General features: G+C 42.4%; 2 protein-coding genes and 1 pseudogene across 7 annotated transcripts in view; 1 reads left to right on the top strand and 2 right to left on the bottom strand.

Moving 5' to 3' along the window:
* GPS1 (G protein pathway suppressor 1) overlaps positions 1-16,196 on the bottom strand; it is a 34,055-nt gene extending 17,859 nt beyond the window's left edge. Inside the window, exon 1 of the mRNA XM_084837871.1 lies at positions 16,010-16,196. Within this exon, the coding sequence (XP_084693997.1) occupies positions 16,010-16,036 (27 nt within the window). The 5' untranslated portion in view covers positions 16,037-16,196. The remainder of the gene's footprint in view (positions 1-16,009) is intronic.
* Positions 51-22,752, top strand: RFNG (RFNG O-fucosylpeptide 3-beta-N-acetylglucosaminyltransferase). Of its 5 annotated transcripts, none has more exons than XM_084837876.1 (10): positions 51-302; positions 1,127-2,325; positions 5,890-5,938; positions 7,674-7,776; positions 8,121-8,274; positions 9,705-9,790; positions 10,416-10,581; positions 18,557-18,642; positions 18,844-19,141; positions 19,248-21,758. In XM_084837876.1, the coding sequence occupies exons 2-9, from the start codon at positions 1,825-1,827 to the stop codon at positions 18,908-18,910; spliced, it is 1,212 nt and encodes a 403-aa protein (XP_084694002.1). In that variant the 5' UTR covers positions 51-302; positions 1,127-1,824; the 3' UTR covers positions 18,911-19,141; positions 19,248-21,758. The 5 variants fall into 5 exon arrangements, with proteins under 5 accessions (XP_084694002.1, XP_084694001.1, XP_084693998.1 ...); XM_084837875.1 differs by having other exon boundaries at positions 54-302; positions 1,127-1,301; positions 1,588-2,325; positions 18,844-22,752; XM_084837872.1 differs by having other exon boundaries at positions 59-302; positions 1,124-2,325.
* LOC146353988 (14-3-3 protein gamma pseudogene) lies at positions 22,550-25,768 on the bottom strand (annotated as a pseudogene). Its single transcript, XR_014788252.1, has 2 exons — positions 25,595-25,768; positions 22,550-24,216 (listed from the first exon to the last, which is right to left on the bottom strand). The product of XR_014788252.1 is annotated as a 14-3-3 protein gamma pseudogene (transcript).
* Positions 25,769-25,937: the final 169 nt, after the last annotated feature.

Below are 25,937 nucleotides of genomic sequence, written 5' to 3'. Positions count from 1 at the left end.
CCCCCTCCTCCCACTTCCACTTCCGGGTCACTCTCCGCAACCGGGTCACCTCCGTTCTACAGGTGAAGCCCTTAAAGGGGCCACGACACCTTCTCTTCTCCTCCTCCTCCCCGCGTGCCCCCTCCAATTTGGGTTGATGATGCCTCCGAAGCCTGAGCTGAGCAGCTGGTTAGACGAGCAAAGCGACGGCTAGAACTTCCGCCGCCTCCAAAATCTCCTTGGAGACGCTGAGCGCAGGCAGGAGGCGAGAGGAGGGCCAGAATTTCCGCGGCGTTCTCCTGACGCGGGCAGGGGGATGCCAGGTGTGTGTGTCCTTGTTGTCAGGGCGACAAGGAGGGGTGCGGAAGAGCAGGTGTTCCCATGGCAACCGGCCTGTTGTTGTTTGTTGTTGTTTGTTGTTGTTTATCCGGGCAGTCGCTTCCGACTCTTCGTGACTTCATGGACCAGCCCCCGCCAGAGCTTCCTGTCGGCCGTCGCCACCCCCGGCTCCCCCAGGGTCGAGTCCGGGGAGCCTAAAAGAGCTGCAAGGGCTCTTGCTGCGGGGGCTTTCAGACGTCATTCCTGGTTCGTCGCATCTTCAGAATGGCACTTGGGTGAAGCTACCCCAGGGAAAAAGCAAGACCGATACTAGTCTTTCAGAAATTGTTAGCTCACCTCAACTTTAAACTCATCCATTGCCCGACATTATGAATGGCCTAACGATAAACTTGAGGCTGCAATCCTGTGTGTGCTTACCTGAAAGCTTTTTGAACTCGGTGAGACTTACTTCTGAGTAGATTGTCCTGTGAGTCAATCTACATGTGGTAGAAACTACCAGCACGACAGCAAGACGTTTTGACTTACTTGGGCTTGGATAAGCACTTTTTTGTTTGTGTGTGTGCTTTAGGGTGCAATCCTATGCATGTTTAGATTGAAAAATAGCATGGCTGGTTGGGGAATGCTGGGAGTTGTAGGGCTTTGTTCTGTGTAAGCATGCATAGGATTGCACCCTTAGCTGCATTTTCTTTTATTTCACCTTGATTCATAAAGATTGTTAATGCATAATTCTTGCTTATAATGTACATAAAACTCTAAAGTGATTCTAATGTTATGATATTATAACAATGTCCTTTTTTTTAAACAGCAGAACTTCTGCATATTGAGCCTGACTTGTGTGCAGGCCACACCCGCTGAAGAGGGATGCAAATGTGGGATGCTGACAATGCGCATTGACAAGAAGCAGCTCTACCTTAATAGCATAGCAGATGCTTTGCATGCAGGCATTTCTAGGTTCAGTCTCCAGCCAAAGGATCAGATAACAGGTGACTGGAAAGACTTTGGAGAGCTGCTGCCCATCAGAATAACACTAGACCAGATAGAACAATGGTCTGACTGTGTAAAGCAGCTTCATATGTTCATAAGGAGCAAAACTGTGTGTGCAAAGAGCTACCTCCTTACTGATTTTTAAGCCAGCTTGATTTTTGCCTCATGCCATCTTTAAACATATAGTCTCAATATTAGTTAATATACCATTTTAATTTTGCTTTTTTTAAAGCAAATTGACACTTACAGTGGCTTGAGGTTTCTTTTTTGTCTCCCATGGAACAGGTGCCAACTCCTGTGTTTTATTATTAGGATGACAACCCCAGAGGTCAAAAATTGAAAGCTTTCATTCTCTATGCTGTTTGAGTCCCATAAAGATGGTGCTGTATGGCTGGAAAATTCTTAGGACTTGACTACTAGACACAAGATTGAACAACTTCATGATCAGCCTCAGAGGCTTCATTGTCACCTGGGAACAATGTCACAACTTTACAATATGGCAAAGGCCCTTGGGGCTGAAGAATGAGCTTTTCTTGCATTAGGGTTAGTAAGTTCTGCTTCCTGCTCTCAGTTATCATTTGCGCAGTTCTCCTTTTGCTAATCCCCAAATTCCAGACCAGCTGGAGATCTAAAAGTTATCCACAGCCACGACCACCACTTGTTTTTAATGGTTCCAGCAAGAGTGATACCCCACTACAGCAGGTGGAGTCCAGCTCAATTGATCATTTGGATGATGAAACTAACAATATAGTGCCCTTGGTGAAAGAGGAACTGGTAGAAAAATGGAGTCATTATATCATAGATACTAGGAGATCCAGCCTGAAAGCTAATGAAAAGATGAATGGGAGGCCAAGCAATCCATTGTACAATGTGATGAAAGACCATGTGGAACTTGCTGAAGTCACTACAAAGGAAAAGCTGGAGTTGAAGGATCTCTTTGTTGCTGTGAAAACAACAAGGAAGTACCATAAAACAAGGCTAAACTTGCTCTTCCAGACGTGGATTTCTCAGGCCAAGGGACAGGTGAGAGCGTTTTCCCCAGAAGCTAAAATATGGAGGAGGCAATCCTATGTCCCCTAGATAGCATCTGGGGGACATAGGATTTTTTGATTTCCTGGCTCTGAGCTTCTAACAGGGCTCGGAGACAGGAAACTGCACTCCCCACCCCCTCCCCCTCATAGCCAGTGCGGAGAGAACCACTCTGGCTGCTTCTCTGCACTCGTAAAACAGAGCATGGAGCTCGGGAGAAGGGGGTGTTCCCAGGGGAGGGGAGGAGACTGGGGCAGCATTTCTATGATCTTTCCTGTGGCTGCCCCAACCTCCTTCCCCTCCCCAAAGCCTCCCCCTCCCCAAAGCCTCTCCTAGACAAGCAAAATCAGCCATCGAGCTAAAATGCAGAGAGGCAGGCATGAGGCACCTCCCTCTAAGCATAAGATACTTGTAAGCCCCTGAGTTCAGGGGTTTACAAGAACCCAGGGTGCAACCCATAGGATTGTGCCCTAATTTGCTTTTCAGTGAATTTATTTTTTCAGCTGTATTCTTTTACCATGATAGCTTTGGACATTACTAAAGAGGCACAGAAATCATATGTGATTTGCATGGTCTAATGTCCATGTGTCGTTGTAATGCCCAAATTTAATTTTTCATATCTGCTTCCTCTTGGAAGGGGGTTGGGGGGAAGCTGCACAGTGATATGTGATTGCAATTTGCCCGCATAGCATGTGTTGGTACAACGCATTTGTGCAATTTTCTTGTATGTCTGTTTTGTTGCTTAGAGTTCCATTCCATGACATTTAGAAACCTACACCGAATGGCAGAAAACTCTGCATTTGACAGCACTAATGCAGAAGAATATTGTATTCAAGCTTCATATAAGAGGCATTATGAACTTCCAACAAAACTTTATTAGGAATGAGAGTTATTTTTTTAAAAAAAACTAAGAACGGGGCAGGGTTGGGGGAGAAATGCACAAGCATGGTACAGCAGTCTTAAGGATGTCATATCAGATATTTTCTGGCATCACCACCCTTCCCATGACGTTAACTTCACATGACTTGTCAGGAAAGGGCTTCCGATGTTCTAGAATCCTTCATGTTGCTTCATCTTGGAAATATTGGTGAACTCTCTATAGAGAGCAGCAGTAGAGCCTACAGGGAGTGTCTTTGGCAAAGGGAGAAGAAATGGATACCTTTGATCAGGGTTTAAGGTTCTAGAGGACCCTAGACTACTTATTTTACTTTTCACATTATTATCAGTCACTTTTTACTTCAGCTAACATAATACAATCTTTGCATTTCATGAATTTGGAACTGCATACATTTCTTTTGGAGCTGCACATTTTGTGTCTGGTTGTACTATTTAATTATTTAATTATTTATTTATTTTGAAGCCTTGATGGTGTCAAAGGACAAGTCTACCATTTCTAGTAAATCTGGTGACTGAGCAGTGAGTGACACGGCCTGGGTTCCAAGTCTTCTTGAGACATTTGTATACCAGGTCTACCCCTGTTTTTTTCTCAGTGGATAGACCTCCGGTCCACTCAACATTTTGAAATCTCAATTCTTTCTTTGGCTCCCTTCACCCCAGTAATGGCCTTTGGGTGTATTTAATACGGGCGGTGGCATCTGCTCAGCCTGCAGTCCACCCCTAGGCTCTGTGGGTACCTTCACAATAGGGTTCTTTATTACTATAATACATGGAAAAAATACTAATTAATGAGGAACCACATGGCACCCTGCCTCAGCTCCGAGACCTGCACTAAGAGACAGAGGAGAGGCTCCACCCAGGCCTCCAGAAGGAAAGAGAAACTAGAACTTGCAGTTTCTCTTAAAGCTATATATGCATATACATACATCGCAACCACCTCTATCCCTTCATAACTTGCACTGCTGCTGTAATCAACTCTCCAAATGTATTTTCTGGGCTACTTTGCTGGGCTTGTGTAACCCACAGTCTCTCAGCCATATCCCTGCCTCCTGCTATACAGATATAATAATGATGGACTTTATATAATGTTGTTAGGGTACGTTTTTACTAAATGCTGAGTTACACAGATAATGAATTCCTGTCTTTGATTCTACCTTTTTGTTTTTGGGTAGACATATTACTGTCCAATCACAGCTATACTACAATCCTGGGTTTCTGATTTTTTTTTAATGACTCTGCAATCACTTCCCACCAGGGGAAACCTTCCTTCCTGCCCCCCAAAAGGCTTAAGAATCAACCAGCAAGTTCTTTTTCCAGATAGTATGTGTGTCAGTTGTTGCTATGACTTCAATCATTGGCTAAAAATTCTGAAAGGTAGGAGCAGGCTAGTTTCTCACAAAATAGATGGACAGAATAGTGGCTGCCTATTTTGCCTTGTATCTTGGGTTCTACTTAGTTTCTTTTTTTTAATAATAGCTGGAAATCTGAGGATTATGCCTTATCTGGGGGGTGGGGGGACACTTTCCCTCCCCCTGTGGCCACCCATGTCCCTGCAATTAGGTGTGTAAGTGTGCAGTCCTATCAGTTGTACCCTCGATGATTGTAAGCCCCCGAACTTGGAGGCTTACGATCATCCTATGCAGAGCAGGAGGAGAGATGGAGGCAATCTCCACTTCCCTGTCCTCCTACACTGCATTTTTTGCTAGATGGGCTTTTTTGCCCTTTTCCCCATCTAGCAGGGGCACTTTGGAGGGGGAGGGAAGGAGGCTGGGGAGGCCTCAGGATAGCTCATATCCTGGCCTCTCTCCTCCCCTCCCTGCCCACTGAAACGCCTCCTTTTCACCCTCTCCAAAGTTGCTTTTCTGACCCTCAAGAGCAATTGGCGCAGTTGTTTCCACGACAGCTGTGAGGGAGCAGGGGAGGAGGGTCGGATCTCTGGGGACTGTTTCCGACCTAAGAGAAGGGACTCCGAACAAACCTGTGGTTCCTGGGATGCTGTCTAGGGGCCATAGGATTGCCCCCTAAGCTCTCTTTGCACAGAGTCCTTGTCTCCTCCCTCCATTATGACTCCATGCAGAGTTTTTGGACTCGATGCTCTCTAGAATGGGGAGAGTAAGTTCTCAACAAAGAACATGTGACGGTGGTCATGGGGCCGGGCAGATTAGTCCCACTCCTCGCTGCTTATGCTTCTGATGGCCACACCACCTGCACATTCAGTATGCACAAGAAGGGGCTCTACCCATGTACTGCTGTATGCACATAGGAGCTCCTCCATATGAGGGAGGATTCTGATTGAGTGAAGATTCCCCCTTGCGTGGAGGATCTCTATGCCTGTATGTTGGCAAACAAGAAATTCTTGGGGAACATGAAATCTTTGACCTTCGTTTTGGTGAGATTTTTGCTGGGTTGAGAAGAGGACAAACATGGGGGTGCTGTTTGTACAAGATTAGCATGTTTGGCACTCTATACCAAATAACAGAGCAGGCCAATACTATTTAAACCAACACACAGGGAAGAGACACTAGCCCTTCTTTTGCTCGAGGCAGCTGGAAACCCGTAGAATGTTCTCCTTTTCAGCGTTCTGCCTGAAACCAACATTAGTTTTCCTCTGAAACTTTCAGGAAGTGGAGTAGATTTTTGTTTTTTGCATGTTTCCCACAGGCATTTATATTTACAGACTGGGAAGATCGGGAGCTACGTCTCAGAGCAGGTGAGCTGCTTCCCATATTTCTTGAAGTTCTAATAGGTTTGTATATCAGTAGTGAGACATGTTAAAGTCGCTGTCTTCGTAGGGGAGGGCCATAGCTCAATGGTAGAGCACATGCTTTGCATGCAGAAGGTCCCAAGTTTAATCCTGGCATCTCCAGTGTGGAAAAAAAGGTAGGGAGGGGATGATCAGGTAGCAGGTGATGTGAAAGACCTCTGCTTCATACTCTGGAGAGCTGCTGCCAGTCAGTGTAAACAATATTTGGCTAGATCAGGGGTGACAAACCTTTTTCAGCTTGAGGGCAAAATTTCATTTTGGAGAAGCTGTTGGGAGCCTCATTCTAGTGGGAAGAGCCACAGATAAAAGTAGATGGGGCTGAAAGAATCCACCCCTCCCAAATTCCATCATTACGCATTTATAGTATGTCTACTTACAAATATGCAAGACATCTACTCTCTGCATGTCTACTCAGAAGTAGGTAGGGCTAAATCACTTGGCATCACTTTCAAATAGCATCCCAGATATCAACTCTATGTATGTCTACTCAGAAGTAAGCATGAGCTTCATGTCTACTCACAAGTAAGAAGGGCAAGCCTCTGCATGTCTTGGATGTAATGAGGACAAGGCTTCTACAGAAGCAGAACTGAATTACTTAGCAACTTCTTCCCCTGGCCCCATCCCCTCTGCTCTGCAGGGAACTCTTCTCTCTGGTCAGCTGTTGATCAGGGATAAGAACTTTTCCCTCTGTGGCAGAGGGTATGGGGTCAGGGCCAGGGCCAGGGGAAGAAGCTGCCAAACCAGATGGGGATCCCCTGCAGGCCTTATGAGGCTTGTGGGGAGGAGATTCCCCATCCTTAGGCTAGATGAAGAAATATAGCCTGCTTTAAGACAATTCCTCTGTCCCTAAATTTTATACTAAGCTGGACAAACTAGTCATTTTACCTCATAGTGTCTACCTTGACTGGCTAGCCAAGGTCTTAGGTAGCAGGGCTAGGAAGAGCTCTTCCCTGAGTTCCTGTAATTGGAGATGCCAGAGACTGAAAATAAGTTCTCCACCACTGAGTCCCTGTGGATAATAATGAATTATGTAAATTTCATCTTGGAAAGAAACAGTTTAATAGGCATCTGTTGTGAATAATTTTGGCCTGACAAATACTGTTAGGTTGCAGTGGTTGAAGTTGCTTATTCTTGTTGCTCCTTACAACTCTGCGGTCACTAAAATAAACTTTGAGTAGAAGTAGCATGTGTTTTAAGAGGTTTTGTGCTATGCATGTGATTTGTGCAAGGGGATTAAATCACTGTGTAAATATATGCTTATTTCACCTTCCTAGAAATGGCTTTGTATTTCCTTTCTATGAGGAGTACTGCCATTCTGACTACATAAATGTGCTTTGCTGCCTGAAATTCACAATTATCACCAACTGTGGATCCAAAGGATGCCTTGCATTTGTTTTCTTTTCAGTTTGGAATATTGCCCCATATTACCTCACTGGGAACTTGTAAAGTCCATGATGCTAATCAAGACTATCATGTCTACATGTTCACTGTTTCCAGTTCACATTTCTTATAGCCTGACTCCATTGATGCAAGGTTTGGATCCTGCTCTGCTAGTATCGGATACCTATGTATTCTCCTCTGAATATGCCTCAGGGCTCTTTCATACATGAGTTCCACTGTGTTTGTTAGTTCTCTTACTAATCATGCAGCTTCCCCAGTTGTAATTTTCTGTGTTTTACAGGGGACCATGTAATCAATACCAACTGCTCAGCTGTTCACACCCGCCAAGCTCTCTGCTGCAAGATGTCGGTGGAATATGATAAATTCCTAGAGTCTGGGCGAAAGTAAGTGAGAGGCAGTATTTCCATTGGTGCTCATCTTGAAATTCTCCTTTCTGGGTTTAATGAGTGGGTACAAGCTACTATGATCACAGTTTTTGAGCCTAAAAGAAAAGAAGCCAAATTTGGTTGAAAGAATGGGTAGCCAATCAAGTTCTGATGGTGGTCTAATTTTATGCAGTGGTGAAGAGCTTCTCCATTTGTCTCTTTTCAGTCCAGTGTTCTTGTTGGCCCTTTTACCATCATTAATTCTGAGAAGTGGAGATCTTCCCCCCAAAAAAAATTTGATAGAAAGAGCTCTTAATGCTTTGTGACTTCTCTGTGATCTCTCTTGTCTGCTTTTTCTGCAGGTGGTTTTGTCATGTGGATGATGACAACTATGTAAACCTACAGAATCTCCTGCATCTCCTTTCTGCTTTTTCACATAGTCAAGATGTATATTTGGGGAGACCAAGTCTGGACCATCCCATTGAAGCAGCAGACCATGTCCGGAATGATGGATCAGTAAGCATCTTCTCTAACTGGGTCTTTGTTTTCTCAAACTGAAAAAATCAGATTCTTGCACTGTCTCGACTTACTTTCCTCTGGAGTTCCCCCTCCTTCTTTGTTGTTTGTTATTTCCCACTCCACACCAACATGGGACTAGGGAACACTTCACATGACCCAAAGTGGATTTCTGTAGCTATTTCCACTCAGATCTTTTTTCAGACTTCATGATAGCATTCTCCGCTATATTGAGATGCAGTTGAGAAAAACAGTGCCTTGTCTGTAACTCAGATGGAAATGCATACTCCCTGAATTAATGTAATTACTTGCATCCCATTGTAAAATACAACCTATTTGTGAATGGTACAGAAATGTTGCAGCCTTCATAAGCAAGATATAGATTTGCCACCCACCTCTTCGTGTACTTCATGAGCCAGGACAAGTCTGGTGTTTCATCTGTAAGGCACACTTTACTGAGATAATTAGATGTAACTATAAAAAATACATCTACCAAATTTAGGAAACACGGGTAAATTTTAAGTTACCTATGTTTATGCTGTCCGTGCACAACATAACAGCAAAACACAGGAACACATCTTTTTTTGTAAAGTCAAAAAAATTAGGCTCTGCAATGTGGAACAGAAAGCAAACTAGTTTGTGGATTAGGCCATGATTTTACTAAGCAAATCATATTTGCACTGCTTATTATTGGCCCTCTGTTATTCTGTGGTTTTGTAGACAAAAATAACTCTGCTGACTATTCTGCCTTGCATCATGCAACATTATATTAGGGCTGCAATCCCATGCACGCTTACAGTCCTGTACACACTTACTTGTGAGCAAGTCTACTGAACTCAGTTCATTGCAGTACTATGGAGAGTTGGGGATACATACAAGAAACCCAACACCCAGTGCGTAATTGGATTTGAACTCTTGTCTCCTTAATATTGCTGAGTCTCTTGGAGATCATTGTCTGAGTCCCCTTAATAAAAATTTACCATGAGCCAATTGATTCTGCTGTCAGATTGTGATGTACACCAGGATTATGTAGGCAAATATTGGAATATGAAGATTAAAGTCAAAAAAGAAACAGCTGCACCAATTGAATTCCCAACATGTTTCGACACTTGGTCTTTTATCAAGGGAAAAAGGGTCTTCTTTGGAAGAAGCAAGGGAGAGGGAATACTCCAAAAGAATCTCCAAGAGTTTTTCCCTTGATAAAGACCAACTGTTGAAACATGTTGGGAATTCAGTTGGTGTATATGTTTCTTTTTTTACTTTGGTTTCTGGCCTTCGGCCTTACAGCTGTTTTTCTGGTCCCTACTGGCACTGTTGTTTAATATGAAGATTAAGCATTCTAAGACTTCCTGTTACTTGGATAGTTTCTTACCAGCTGACCAAAAAGGGAACACCCAACTTTCCTAACAACTCTTTGTTTATCTTGCTAGACCACTGCAAAGTTCTGGTTTGCTACAGGCGGTGCAGGATTCTGTATCAGCAGAGGCCTTGCACTCAAGATGAGCCCCTGGGCTAGGTATGTGCATTCTGGAAAGTCGCTCTCATCCCCCTTAATCTTAATAGAGTCTGGGAGGAGTTTTTTTCTGAATTTTTCAAAGTAACAATGAACAGTAACAAATTTCAGTACACCACACGTGAGTCCATTTCTTTACAGTCTTTCTGATCACGCAGGATCTCTATTTGGTACAAGCAAGATTATCTGATAACCTTAGCACTCATCATCCAAATAGATCATGCCAAAGAGTGCTGTTTGTCTTCGGGAGTTGTTGTGTATTCTTCTCAGTATTAGCAAATCCAATTAATGGATATTATATTCCATTTAAAGTGTCAGTTTTTCCTTGGCCTCTTTGTACCTGAAGATGTTTAGTGAATTTCTCCATTAGTGCAAGGTCCCAAATTTTCTGTTTCTATATGGTAAGAGAAAGTTCATTTGCTGATTTCCATTTAGCAGCTCTAACCAACCTGGCTGCTATCCAGAAAAGTCAGGAGCTCTTTATGTCTTCTTTGTTAGTCCATTTAAAGAGATAGTAGTTCCGGTTTTGCAGATAGTGCTTTATCTTGGGTCCAGGTGAAGGCAAATACCTGGACCAAAAACCTTTGCTCTAGGAGGGTTTCATTCCCTGATTTCTGTCTTTGGACAGCCTGGGGAGCTTCATCAGCACTGCAGAGAGAATTCGCCTTCCTGATGACTGCACCATTGGCTACATAATCGAGGGGCTGTTGGAAGTGAAGCTGCTGCACAGCCCCTTGTTCCACTCTCATCTGGAAAACCTGCAGCGGCTGCGTGGCGGAGCTGTGCTCAAACAGGTAAGGACAAATCTTGCTTAATCTGAGCAGATGCCTTGTTTCCTTGTCTTTCCCTAAAAATAGATGCATTTATGTGGATTTGTAACTGAACCTATTCTAAGGGTTCAGCGTGTTAAGGAAATATCCAAGGCAGGTTAGGTTGAACAGTCAGAAATTTATTAAAGCACACATCACAGCCATGGGGAAAGACAGACGAAACTTATCTCTCCTAAATAAACAAAACAGGATGCATTTATTTAGACTGAAAGTTGGAGAAAAAAAAAATACGCATGCTCAGAAACCAATTAGTACTTAGCAACAGTCGTATCAGTACAGCTGTATTACTACTCTTACTTCTTATCTTTAGGGATTAGCAACTTTGGTGGATAGGAATTTCTTGCTTATGAGCAAGTTACAATTACCTTGTCATGGTCAGACACACACTCTCAATCTCATCAGGCACCTTGATTGGTTGCTTGAACCACACTACTCAAGAGGCCTAGTCCAGCCTACTTTCACAATTCCCCCTTTGAGCCTCTCAGGCTCTATTCTTGTACTGTTATTAGTTGTTTAATTTCTTTATCTCTCTCATTTTCTTTTTTCACATTTCTCTTTGTATTCTCTTGACCATCTGGTGCAGTTTAGCTTTATGTATAGTTTTTGTAAGAAATTTGGTACAACATTTAACCAAAGCAATGATCACATGGAACAAAACAATATAAACCTCAATTATGCTTATTACATTGTATATCTTGCTAGGTAGTTGTTTCTGGTAGATCTAGGTAATACGGTTTAATCATTTTAGTCTGATTTAGTGGGATTTGGATCATTGGTGTGCTTCTTTGGGCATGGACTGGCACATGGCTGGAGATCTAGCAGTTGAATATATTTAAGTCTATTTGAATCTGGTTCACTACTTTTAGGAAAGTGTTCTCTGCTTTCAGGCCACAAAAGATGCTAAGCAGCATCAGGATGCAGGTGGGCCACATTATGAGAATGTGCTTCTGGTGGATGCCGAGACAATTTCTCCCTTTACTAACAGGAGCTAGGCTCACTGCTAGGCTGATGCTCACATTATCAGCAAGTGCTTGGCTCACTATTAGTCCTTTAGAGGTGGCTATTTTGTAATCTAGAGGAGGCCAAAGCGTCCAAAGTCTAAGAAGATCTCACACAATAGCAGGAAAAAGGGCAACAAGCCAGTACCACGTTGGCAAATAGAGATGTTTTTCTCTTTCCGGGTCTAAAATGACTCAAAGGGCTGATGAACTCTGGCACATCTAACATTGTCTGGTTTTGGAGTATGTCATCTTCAGGGGGCAACACTTCCTTGCAGTGGGATGTGGGGATCCAGGTAGGCTGTCTTTGCAGCTTCACAGCGGTGTGGGTGGTCAACAGCACCTGATGGGGTATTTTCCAGTGAGGGTGAAGGGAAGACTTTTTCTGATGGACTTGATGTAGACTCAATCCCTAGGCTACAGGTTGTGACACTGTATCATAGGAATGTCTGGAAACACTTTTTAGCCTGTGAATGGAAAGCCTTTACACACTTCATTAATGCTTGGCAATAGTTTAGCACAGTCTCATCACTTAAATGTAAGTTAGTAAAATGTTCTTTAATAGGTGCTGACGATGGGAGTCTCTTGGGCTTTTTTATAAGGATTTAATGGGAACTGAGCACAGTTTGTCGGTGTGAAATGGCACACATGTTTATCAGGGCCAAAGGTAGAGCATCTGGCTATTTAAGTTTAGTTTCAGCACAGATTTTGGCTAATTTGTTTAAGATTCTATTTTTTTTTCTTTTTTTTACCAGCCCTGCTGGTTGGGGATGGTAGGGGCACTGGAAATGCTGTTGAATTTGCAGAGCTCTGTACACACAACTGTTACATATTTAAAAGAACAACAGTTCTTCATCTGAATGAAATTTATTTGTATGTTAAAAGAAAGCTTACACATCTCTTAACTCTCGGTTCAGTCACTCTGGTTTCTAGGGGAGCGACAGGGCGCAGTACTTCAGGGCTGGTTATCTGAGCAGGAGGCGCACTTGCTTTTTCTCATACGAGAACAGATAACAGGCTAATTCACGCAAGATTTTATAGAGCAAGTCTCACTAAGTTAAAAAACTGTCAGAAAGTATACACACTGTTGTCCCCCCTTCACCAAGGCCTTTCGGCAGCAAAGTAAGTTTTCGCACAGTACAGAAAGAAGCATTCTTTATCAGTTAGAAGGTACACAGTGTGAAGAGCGATTATGGTGCTTTGTTTTAGCTTCTGTTAGTAGCAAAAAGCGTGGCTTTCGCTGTATGTGAATTCAGCTATGAGAACAAACTCTAAAATCATGAAAATTGCCAACTTTTTAGCAAATCAGCATACTTGGGCCATTGATTACTGCATTAATATTGCTTATGATTCTGGGCAAATTCACACTTGACTGCTTGCTATTTTTCTGAAACCAAATCTAATATACTCTTTTCTTGAATTCTCACAGATTCTATATGCAGTGGTTTATTAAACAATTAAAACAAATCATTTATCTTTAAGCTTGCTAGGCTAGATATAAAGCAAAAAGACAAAGCAAGAAACTAATAACTAACACAATGGGATATGTGCACAACACATAGAATTTCAAATCTATTGTTACTTCATTATAGAAATATATCTCACTAGTGACTTTTAATAAAAGTTTACACTTGCTCAGACCACTTTAAAATCTCATTCTCATCTTGACAGCATCATTCTAGCACATGTAGCGTCTCTCAACAACATTCAGTTTAGCTTGCATTTTCTTCTTTGTGACGTAACACTTAACTGGTACATACAGAAGGCTGAGCTTAAGGCTGTTAAAACACATTAACTAATATATGACCAAACAGACTGTCTTCGGCCAACGGTCACTCTCTATTGCTAATCACACACAGTCATTGCCTCTTGATTTTTACACAAGAGAAGCTGCTGTTGTAGCTTTCAGGTGGCATAAAGGACAAGCTGTCTAGCAGACCTAACGGACAGGCATTTGATGACTAAGAGGAGTAAAAAGCTCACACTCCTACATGGCAAGAACAATAGCCATAGATATAAAGACATTTTCTCTAAAAGCAAAAACGAAGTTATTGTGTACATTAAACACATTATTTTCATTTATGCAGTTCGCTTGATCTAAATCATTGGGGCACCTTCACCTCTTGGGGGAATGACTCAATTGATTCTACCCTTTTTATCTGCTACCACAAAGTGGGGAAGAAGGACCATGGGCACTACTAGGCGGCTGACTGGGGAGCACCACAAATGGTCCGTGTATTGAGAGCAACTAGTCAGTCTCCACTTTTCTTTTTTAACATATGGGCCTGATTTTGGAGTTGTGCAACATCTTCAAAAGTTATCATGGGAGACTGGTTTACTGCTGAAAGGAATAAGGCAGTAGCCTTAGTGAGGGCAAAAAGTTCTGCTGTTTGAGCAGAAGTACAGTTAGGCAAAAGATTGTGTTCTAGTAAAGTATGGGAAGTGCAGACAGCATATCTCTTCAGCATTTCTTTGACAAGACTCATCTAGAAAATATACACAATCTATATTAGTCAGTGGCTCATTTGACAAGTCTGGATATGGCTTTGCTAGGTGCTCAGCCACTTCTAAACAATCATAAGGGATACTTTCAGAAGGATCAGGCAGCAAAGAAGCATGATTTAGAGTGGAACAACACTGCATTGTAATATGACTGCTAGAGAGAAGCAAAATTTCATACCCGAAGAGGCATGATTGAAATAGGTGCTGAGTCCTTGCTTTAAGTAGAAGAGCTGCTACTGAGTGAGGTACACAAAGAGTTAAAGAGTACTGTAATACCTTACTAGTTGGTTCTTATTTCTGTGCTTTTAGGGAAGCACACTAAGAGCACAATATTTTTTTTTCATAACAGAAGAGAGTGAATGGAATAATTAGGAAGCCCAGGTTGTTTTAGAACAGTGGTTGTTTTGGAGCAGGGGAAGCAGATTCAGCTTTGGAAGACTAGGAAACTGGCTCAGGAATATCTGAATATACTCTGTCAGGGAACAAAGATAGCGCAACCAAGGTTACACAAAAGGTCTCTGGTCAATAGAAAGAAATGTTACAAACCTCTCTGCTGTCTTAGAAGTTTTGAGAAGGAGGGGCAGGGGGGAAGCCGCTCGGAGGTGTGAAGTGTTTCCATCAGCTGGCCAGGCTGGTGGGAACACTTATTTTTCTAATGCTCAACTTGGCTACAGAAAAGTGGCAGCAATGCTAAAATGTTTTTTTCAAAAACATCTTTAGACAATCTATGTAGTCTGCTGTAGCCTCACTTCTGTTTTGCTTACCATTGAAATTTTTTTAGCCTAATCAGCTTTCTGCCGACAGATTTCAGGAATTATTCCTAGGCGTCTGATGCACACTTGGTCTAAACTATTAAGATCAGCTGGTTCTTGATTTGGCTAATTCGCTTTTTCTTTTAATCTAGTGCGCACTTCTTGGGGTAAAATAACTCTCATGAGTTGGTTTATGCTAGCCCAATTAGGATTTTAACAAGCGATCACTGTTTCTCTGAATTTTTGTGGCTTTTCTGTTGTTTCAAAAATTGATCTGGTCTTTCAGTTTTTTGGGGAGTCCTTAAGACTCTGCTCCTCAGAACTTAGGTGACCTTTCTGACATCTCAACGTATCAATCAAAGAATGCATTCCCATTGACCCTGTGCCACCTTGGAACCCCGAGATTCCAAGGCTCCTTTTAAATGCACAATTCTGTCCAAATCAAAGGTCTCAACTAAGGGAAATCATTTGGATGGGTCAAGTTCCATTTGTCCAAAACTTGCGACTCTTAGGTCCATAATTCCTGTACATGTACATTGAAGGCGTCTCTTTTGGGGCTCCGGAATTTCTTTGGAAGAATCCGATCCTATCCTCAATTCACACAGGAACACACAGGAAAACAATTAGGAAGTCTCCACAGGTTGTGAGAAATGAAAGGCACTGCCAAGTTCTGAGGTATAGTCAGAGACCAACTCTCACTGAACTGGAGGCACAATCAGTAACTCACGGTGTAGGGAGCTCATACCAAAGAAGGGAGTCAAGAACTCACTGCCATCTCCGTTCATTCAGGGATTATTTATTCAGCTTTGCTGGCCAGCTCATACTGTGAGGGAAGGAGGAAAACTCACTCCCACAAGGTTCGAGCGACTATAATTTGCCTTGATCCTTTTGACCTCAGTTCATACCAGGCAACTCTTGTTCAATTATTTTCCTCAATTCACACAAGGCAATTCTCGTTCACCTGACGCCATATCTCATGGACCTCTCTAACCCCCAAACAAAAAACAAAACAAAAACTTATCAAGTGCTTAAAGTACTGACTGTCTCTTTAAAGGCGGTATCTCGTCAGCCAAGGCAGAATTGTCCCACGGGCAGCCCCACACTGAGTCTCAGACTTAGAGATTTCAAAAGGTCTCTTACCTTGGAGCACGCTTCTGGGATGTTCATTGAATGGCGGTCCAAATTGCTTCGATTCTCCTCAGTGTTTGGAATCCAACTAATGTCACCAAATTGTTAAGGAAATATCCAAGGCAGGTTAGGCTGAACAGTCGGAAATTTATTAAAGCACATCACAGCCATGGGAGAGACAGATGAAACACTGTCTCTCCTAAATAAAAGAAACAGGATGCATTTATTCAGACTGAAAGTTGGAGAACAAAGAAAATACACTACACATTCTCAGAAACCAATTAGTACTCAGGAACAGTCTTATCAGTACAGCTGTATTATTACTCTTCTTATCTTAAGGGATGAGTTACTTTGGTGGATAGGAGTTTCTTTCTTATGAGCAAGTTACAATTACCTTCTCATGGTCAGACACACACTCTCAATCTCATCAGGCACCTTGGTTGTTTGTTTGAACCAAACTACTCAAGAGGCCTAGTCAGGCCTACTTTCACAGGTGTGAGTAATAGTACTGGAGATAAAAAAAGACTATACATGCCTCTTGTGAAGGCTCAGCACGGCCGTGGGAAGACCAAGGAGGAAAAACAATGAAAAACTGTAATCTAGTATTAAGTAAAATGCATAGATATCAAAACTCAAGGTACTGTTGTGGGGGGTGAGGCGGGGGAGGTCTTGAAGATGGTGCATCAGATAAAAGTTGGGAAAGAGCTTGAGCTTCAGTGGGTTTTGAAGCGGCTTTAAAAGTGGTAACGGTTAAAACACACCTACTATGTGTAAAGAACAGGGAGCTTTGGCTATTGGGCAGTATAGAAATGTAATTAATTAATGGAGTGAAAGAATAAGCAGGATGTAGGGATATTTAGTGTAAGAAAAAAGTACAGAAATTGTGTGGAGAGTGTATTTATGGTGGGTGCTTAAGAAAGGACTTGGAAATGGCAGTGGTAAAATAGGTGTGCCAAAATGGAGAAAAGGGAAAGAGGGTGCCAAAAAGTAAGTAAAACAGTTGTAGAGGAAATATTATTTAATTAAGAATCCTGATACCAAATACCCAAGTTAAGGACTGAGGAGGGTTATGGTAGATGTACAATTCTATTGATAAGCAGTTGGAGCCGGTGATGGAAGAACCACAAGAGAAAATAAAGAGGCAATTAGCTATTTTCCTCCCATATGACTGCGATAACTGTTAGAATAGTATCCTGTATATGGGCAATAAGCACAAGTCCACTTTGTATTTCTTTGCTCTCTCTAGACACCTGCTATCCTTGAGTTCCAAGACTATACAAGCTATAATGTTTGCTATTATGTAGCTTATTATAGGAATGGATGTGGATGTCTGAAGATAAAGGAACGCGATTCTTCTTGTATCATCTTTTTGAAAAGAAAGCACAAATTCTTCTTGTATCATCTTTTTGAAAAGAAAGCACAAACTCTCTGACCAAGTTGAACAACAGGGACATTCTTTGCTGCCCATCCTGTACTTGTATAGTAAAAGAGGATGGCTTTGTTGCATTTTCATTTGTGGCTAGCAGGTTTTACCCTGGGGCTGTCTCAGACATATTCCCCTGAATAAAATATCCTAAGAGCAGCAGCAGTGCAACTAACATCCTAATATTATGTTGCACACTCCAGCCTTTGATTAATAAAGTTATCCACCAAAGATCAAATCTATGTTATAGTCTCTCTAAAATTGAGGCTAATTTAAATTTTGTCCTTCACATAAAGGGCTGCCTAAAAGTGTTTCCCTGTGGAAATGTTCCATGTCATTTAAATGTTTAAAATTTTCTTGCCCTCTGTATTTGCCCAAACATGAACAGCTCTATCCCTATGCTCACACCAGCAGTCTCCAGGAATGCATTGCACTGATGTGGAAGTGCTATGTGCGTTTGGGCTGGTGCATGATTTAAAAAACCAAACCATTATTAATACCACACGGAGAGGTGACATAGGAAAGCACTTTGGCAGTTGCCATGTGGACGATGTAACATGTAAATTGGCCTTCGGTAAGGTTAGACTAGACTTGGATAAGTTCACTTTTACATGTCAAAGCCAATTTCACCTGTTGGGATTAAGCAAAAATATAAGACTGGGCGTCTAACGGGGCCTGGAAACCCTAAACTTAGCTCTTGAAGTATAATTTAAAATTGTGGAGGTGCGGGTTGTTTGATGACTTTACAGTGTACGGTATTTGACTTGTAACAAGTTTTATGATCTGTTCCAGGCCAGTTGAGACTTAGGGGCAGGAACGTTAATGGCATGCTTTGTTCTGGTGTGGTTCATTTTGTTACAGGTGTGGGGAAACTGTGCTCTCTTGGGCACTTCTTATCTGGGCCTAAGCTGTGTATGCACCCTCCTGAATGATGAGTAAAAATGCCTCATCAGCAGCCTATTTATGTCAGGCTTTTATTTTCACATGACTCCTGATACGTATTTTGGAAATATCATGAGGCCTGTATTTCTCCTCTTCCCCACCCCCCTTCTTAAAATTCTTATCTCACTTCCTGTATTGCTTATCATGCTGTGGCAAGTACAGTTTCTGAATCTGTGCATATATGTTTGTTCCAGGTTACCTTGAGTTATGGTGGTCCTGAGAATAAACGTAATGTTGTGAACGTGGGTGAAGTGTTCAGCGTACAACAAGATCCAACTCGGTGCGTACATCGCTGCTTTCCAATGAAATCCTTTGCCCTTCTTGCTTGTCCAAGAAATGCAAGTACAAGAGCAGGAAATGGCATTTCTTTGGTCATAAAGTAGTAGTATATCTGGCAAGGTCGCTGAATTAGTAGGTTTGTATACTTGCAGACCAAAGTGCTTTGTGTCCTGTGACAATTTTTCTTTCTCTTTTTTTGCAGATTCAAATCTGTCCACTGCCTCCTCTATCCTGACACTGAATGGTGCCCCACTCTAATGATGAAATGACTTCTCCCCTTTCACATACATCTCCTGTTTCTTTGAATGAGCACCCAAAGCTGTCTTTTGGAGGAGAAGAACAAAATCAAAGCAAGTTCCCAGCCACATCAGCCACAATTGGAAATGATATTTGTGAAGATCTCTGGCCTTGAAACCTATCATAAACAATATCTGCAAGCCTCTTTTCATCCCTTTTCCAATCTCCTATGTGTCCTGTTAATATAAAACCTAATCCCTACTGCAGCCTTCCCCAACCTGGTGCCTTCCAGATGTGTTGAACTACAACCCCCATTATCCTCTGCCAGCATGCTGGTTGGAGATGATGGGAAGTATTCCACATCTGGAGGGCACCAGGTTGAGGAAGACTGCCCTACTGATACTGCATTTGTAAAACCTCAGGAATGCTACAGTCTGGCACGGTAGCAATATGGTTGAGGGTAAAATTTTCTTTCTACTGGTATATTTGGAGCAAATTACAAAGGGGTTTGTTTTGTGAGACTGCACTTGGGAAGATGAGTTCTAATTTGGGAAAGTAATGTAATCAAGAAACTGGCCTGTTTATTCTGGCTCAGCATCTGTATCCTTCTGGAACCATACTGGAAATGCAAGAGACTGCTCTCCCGCTAGTGTGTATAAGACCAGTGTCTCCAGAAGACACAGTCCCAGAACTATCCTGCTCCTGTGTTCTAGGCTACAGCAGACCCTCTTGACTTTATGGCCTCTTAAAAGCTGATTGATACATGTACTGATTATCACTCTTGCTTTGGATATTCTGTGCCGACGCTTGCTCCTTAAGAGGAAAGCTATGGTAAACCTAGACAGCATAGTAAGAAGCAGAGACATCACCTTGCCGACAAAGGTTCATATAATCAAAGCTATGGTTTTCCCAGTAGCAATGTATGGCTGTGAGAGCTGGACTATAAGGAAGGCTGAGCGCTGAAGAATCGATGCTTTCGAACTGTGGTGCTGGAGAAGACTCTTACGAGTCCCCTGGACTGCAAGGAGGTCAAATCAGTCAGTCCTAAAGGAAATCAACCCTGAGTGCTCATTGGAAGGACAGATAGTGAAGCTGAAGCTCAAATATTTTGGCCACCTAATGTGAGGAGAAAACTCACTGGAAAAGACCCTGATGCTGGGAAAGATTGAAGGCAAAAGGAGAAGGGGACGGTAGAGGATGAGATGGCTAGATAGCATCACCGATGCAATGAATATGGACTTGAGCACATTCCGGGAGAGAGCGCAGGACAGGAAGGCCTGGCGTGCTATGGTCCATGGGGTCACGAGGAGTCGGACACGACTTAACGACTGAACAACAACAACAACCACTAAGTATTTCAGGATAGTTGAATCCCACACGTATGTTGGCTGGACCACCATATGATCCTTGCTTTGTATATTGCAGCTGGTGTCCATATTTTGATGCATTCCACCATCAGTAGGTTGGATATATGAGGAAAGAGTATTTGTTAACTCGTGTTATCATTTAAGAACTTTTTTTATTCTTCCATGATTGCTGGATCAGCTCTATAAAGGACACTTCTGATCCCCACAGTTGAGGAAGTTTAATATCCTCTGTAATTTGTCTTCATCCAGCATAAATGATACATTGCACACTGCCACCATACAGATGTAGTGTAACTCTGCTTGTAAATATTGTAGCAGCATCCACCAAAAATTCAGAGGGTTGTGTTTTGGAATAAGGTGAAGGAATACTGTGTGCGCACAGTCCTGAGATGAAATAAATAGTAGCTGATACGTTTATAAACAGTTAGCTTAGCAGGCCTTTCCCACATGAAAGCAATATTGATGATAGTCTGATCCCTAAAATGAAGATATTTTATGTATGAAATCCTATGGAAGAAATGCTGAAAATAATTTTTTGGAAAATCCTAAGCAAGCAAGCAACTCTGGTTGTGACGGAGGCAGCGTAAGCTCCTTGAAATATTTATTTTGACCATCCTTTCTGAAGAAGCATTACACCCATCCCTTCTTCTCAAAGGAGAAGAAATTAAACTATGTTCTTAGAATAATTTCCTTAAATGTTTGTTTGTGTAGCTTTTGTGCCCAGTACACACAATGTACCTCTGGGGAGCATGATTACCAGATGTGCCTGTATATTGCAAACCCTAGAAGAACAGTTATGATGATGGATCCTGCCTACTGATGTTTGACAGTAGTAGTAGTACAACTCTTTTTGGACCCTACAGTTGATGCATCTCTTATTTTGACAGAATTGTCACCTAGAGGCTGACGCTAGAACAGAGTATTGTCTATGAACTTTTCTGAGGTTTGAGAGTGCAATTTGACATCAACTTTGGAATCTGAGGATTTCCCCTTTTTAAAACTCTGATAATTTCAGGTGTGTACACATCTGCTATAACTTATAACGAGTTGGTCTGGGCAGGATATCATTTTTGGTGGTGGCTTTTATTCTGCAGTGGTCTCCGGCTTTCCCTTTGGATGTCTGCCCCTCCCAGTGCTTGGTTGTGTACCTCTTTCTTACAACTGCCTCCAATTTGTCTTTGCTCATCATCACCCCTACGTGTACTCCCCCCCAATTGCAATTTAGTCGGACTTCAAATTTGGTAACAGAAAAATTATACCAATTAGTTTCATGCACATTTTTGCATGATTAATTCTGAAAGAGTTTTGTTTCCTTGGCACATCATTTTGCATTCTGGGCTGTAGCGTCTCCCTGCTTTTTGTCAGTGTAGACCACTGACCTAAAATGAGCTTCTTGGACTGTTTACTTGTTCATGTTTAGAGCATTGCAGCCTCTGCTGCCATAACTGAATGCAGGAACATTCCCAGTTAAATTACCATCTTTCCAGAAATAAATATCTGTAGAAATGTGTCATTTTCTTGTTATCGTGTGTGGAAAAAACTTGAAACAGCCATCTGTATGTACATGCAGCATTGGAGTAGCATTTTGTTAACCCAGCATCTTCAGGATGTTATTTCTAATTCCTTTTTATGAACATAGCAGCCCTTAAAGAAGGGATGGGGAATGTGTGGCCTTCTTGATGTTGAACTGGAACTCCCTTCATCATTGGCTGTGCTGGCCAGGGCTGATGGGAGTTGTGGTCCACTAGCATCTGGAGGGCCACATATTTCCCACCCCTGCCTTAAAGCTTTAGTGGAATACAGTCAGAAACCATGTCTGCAACACATTGTGATGTCTGACTGGATGTCAACAAAGGATTGAAGATGATTTTGAGGCACAGGAGGAATAAACTGATGGCACTACAGTATGTAATGAGAGACTGCCAGTTTCCCAAGCTCAGTAGGGCACTGGGACCATTACTTCATTAACATGCACTACTTTGTCATCATGTTTCTGTATTAATTTTCTGGTTAACCAAATGATGTTTGCACTTACTGGCTTTACAACTTCCACAGTTCTTCTCCAGACAGGAACATTTATTCAACTTGGTTCTAAAAAGTAATGGTTTGCTGACACCTTTGGCTACTGAACTGACTTTCTGTCTTGTTAGACTGCAGGCAACAGCTAATTAAGGAATGTGCATACTTGCTTATGATGGGTGCTTACTAAAAACATACATTTACACATTTTCCCCAACTGAAAAATGAAGCATTACAGTATACCTAAATGCTGATTATCAGATAGCTTGTAATCTTTTTAAGTTCATTTTAATGATGGTATGAGAATGTACAATGACTTACCATTCTAGTGCTTGATTTTTAATGGGGGAAATGTACATTTAGAAACAACCAATGGCTTTAGCAGTGACTCATCCGCCTTGACAATATGTTAAGGGTATTACTCTAATGTCACAAGAATTCTTTTTTTGAAATGATCTGGCAAAGATAATTAAACCCTTAAGGTCTGCAGAAGGATTTTGTGCTAGTTATTAAGTTACCATGGTTCCTGACAGCATTAACCGCATAAGTTATAACGCAATGTAGTGTTTATCAATGCTTGAACTCTTTCCATGGTAGGCAGACATCGGAAAATACTGTGATAAAACACACACAAAAGGCAAGCATTGGCCACTTAATCTGACTATTTGCAAATTCTTTCTATTTATTGCCAGAGTTTTAACTGAAGCATGTCTTTCATCTGTTCTCGAGTGGAAAGTAATAGGTGGCAAAGGGAAGTTGATTAGTAGGGCATGATGGCAGGATTAATTTCTTGGTAGCCTCTAGCACTGCATAATGTTCCATAAGGGTTAAAGCTTTACAGCAGTAGCGCCAAAGTGCCTCAGGAACAGGGTTTCATTTTTATTAGGGAGTTGGAGACCAAGGACACTTGCACCTAGATTAGTCACTTATGGAATGGATTGGGTACCTGGGTGAATGTAATGCAAGTGATAACGGAATCTGAATCACTGCTACCCGTTGTTGGATCTCGTGGTTCATTTCACTCTGGTTAAGTGCTAGTCTCGGAACGCTAGCTGTTGGCCTCCGAGCTCTACACTGCTGTTCTCCACCTGCTGCTGCTGGTCACCAGTCCACTGCACGATGTTGTCCCTCAGGCGTTGCATGATGACTGTGGACTCCTTGTAGAACTCTAGGCTGAGAGTCTCCAGGCCAGCGATGGCCTTATCAAAGGCAGCCTTAGCTAGTTTTGTTGCCTGCTGAGGGTTGTTGAGAACCTCGTAATAAAGGATTGAGTAATTCAGAGCCACAGCCAAGGCCAAGGGATGAGTAGGTTCCATGTACCACTGGCTGATTTCCTGAGCCTCTCCATAGGCTTTTTCTGCAGATTTCACTAGTGTCTCCTTGCTATCAGGCTGGGCCACCTCAGCTAAGTAGCGGTAACTGTCTCCTTTCATCTTCAGGTAAAAGGCCCGGCTTTCATAATCTGTCTCACTGCAGTGCTTCAGTAGTACGTAATCTAGTAGGCTAAGACTCTCCCAACACTGTGCTTCCAGCTCTTTCTTTATGGTCTCACGATAGGCTTGGGCTTGATCCTTCTGCTTTCCAAGCCCCTGCTCCACCGAGTGCTTTAGCCGTCGCCATGAAGTACAACATTCCTCTATTAGGAGCTTATAGGCCTCAGAAAGCAGGGTCTTCTCCTCATGGGTTAATGGCTCTTTCCCTTCCATTACAAGTTGCCTCATGGCAGCAGCCATGTCCTTGTATCTGCCACATTGTTCTGCTAGCTGTGCTGCCTGCACCAGCTGCTTGCGGCTCAACATTGGCAGGGAGGGGAGCAGCAGTCACAGACTGGCCTGTATGGGCCAGGGGGAGGTTCTAACTGTGTAGCAGGCAACAAGTGATGTCATAGGGACAGGAAGGTTCTGGAACATTCTGAAGCAGCCATCCTATATCCACATAAACTGCAGCATATTCTATAGAAATCATGGGGCATTTAGAATAAAAAAATTATTAAGTGAATGCCTTCGCAAATACCACGAGTCATCTGTAGTATCTCGACACGTGGTGTGGCAGATTTTATGTACAATCAAATGGGTATGTGGGCTACTCAAGAAAAAAAAAAGCTTTTTTTGAACCATAAGTCACCCAAATATCTAATGGCAGAAGCGTTATTTAAAATAATTTATAGCCCACCCTTACTCCCTAAAGAGATCAGAGTGCCACACCCTTAAAACCATAAAACAATATAACAAAGCTCACAGCAGCCAAAGTATCTAGGAGGGCTCAAAAGCCAGATGAAAAATCAATGTTTTTCCCACCCTCCTAAACGCAAGCAGTGAAGGAGCCATGTAGATCTCCCGGGGAGGGCATTCCAGAACTTGGGGTGGGGGAACCACATAAAAGGTCCTCTTGGGTGTTGTCACATTATGAATACCTGGAGGGACAATGAAAAGCGCGTCTGGGAAAGTTTTCAGTTCTCAGCCAGATTATATGGAGCAAAAGGCTTGGGGGCAGCTAATTCCCTAAACCAATAATTAGAATAAATAATAGTAACTCAATCTAGCAGAGGAAGATTAACACTACCAAACCAGTTAAAATACCTAGCACACCAAGTGTATGCATATTCCACTCACTCTGACAACCTCCTGGATGGAGTCACTAGGTAATAAAAAATGGGTATTGGGGTTAATATGCTCAGTGGTGCTGTTGTTACCTGGTATAGGTGAACATGATGCTAATTCTGTTGGTGGAAGATGTCTGCACTAAATACTATTCTGGTACCACATATTTCATCAAAGTACAGCTCCATACAGCCTCATGGAAGAAATGGTTGCACAGTTTTGTCGAGAATGCTATTCCAACTGGACAGAGATAGCCTGGCCACAGTTATCCAAATTCTGGTAACCTCCCAGTTAAGATTTGGACATGGGGCTACCTTTGAAGATTGCTCAAAAACTGCAGTTAGTTGAAGATGCAGCTGCCAAGCTACTAACGGACTAGCTGCTGTGAACGCATCTTGCCACTGCTCATGAAGTTGCACTAGCTCCGTTTCTGAGCACAGTTCAAAGTGCTGCTGCTTACCTTTCAAGCCGTGCATGGCTTGCGACCTAGTTACCTGAAGGGCCATCTACTGGCTTCCACATTAACATAAGTGTAGACGGATACTACCTTTGGCGGTCCTCCTTTGGGTGCCCTGCCAGCTGAAGCAAATGGTACTGATGACAGTGCCTTCTTGGGGTGCCCCACAAATGAAATCCCCCCCCCCTTGAGGGTCACTTGGCACCTGCAATGATGCATTTTTGACACAAGACCTTTCTGTTTTCCAAGGTGAACCAATCTGAAAATACCTACCAAAAGATATGTAGATTAAATTAAAATGCATCCATACATATGCTCCTGATTGCATACTGATCTTGGGACAAGTACCCAGTAGCTTATTTTCAGCCCTGTGGTGGTCAAATTCATAGGGCAGGGCAGAGCTGAGGCCAGTTTAGTGACACCAGTGGCAATGGGATTAAGAAACATAGAGGGATAAGGAAGGTCTAGCTTACAGGACCGGAGACATACTCTGATTGTTTGCCATATAGAGACTGAGAAAGATAAGACAGCTTCCTAGTTAATCATATTTGGAATCTCTATTGGTCAAATAGGTAAAAAAAGCACATGGTGGTTTGCCTGTGAGTGAACCAAACGC

The sequence above is a fragment of the Heloderma suspectum genome, chromosome 2 (genome assembly GCF_057233095.1).
Source record: "Heloderma suspectum isolate Gila_16-S chromosome 2, 16-S_ref, whole genome shotgun sequence".
Lineage (NCBI taxonomy): Eukaryota > Metazoa > Chordata > Lepidosauria > Squamata > Helodermatidae > Heloderma > Heloderma suspectum.
Note: the sequence above shows the minus strand (reverse complement) of the source record. Positions and strands in the feature narration are given on the sequence as shown.

Bases quoted from the DNA above. Each gene is read 5' to 3' on its own strand.
- RFNG (XM_084837875.1), top strand. From the start codon at position 1,825: ATGAGCTTTTCTTGCATTAGGGTTAGTAAGTTCTGCTTCCTGCTCTCA. The intron at 2,326-5,889 runs GTGAGAGCGTTT...TGTTTCCCACAG, and splicing joins TTTCTCAGGCCAAGGGACAG to GCATTTATATTTACAGACTG. The intron at 5,939-7,673 runs GTGAGCTGCTTC...TGTGTTTTACAG, and splicing joins GGAGCTACGTCTCAGAGCAG to GGGACCATGTAATCAATACC.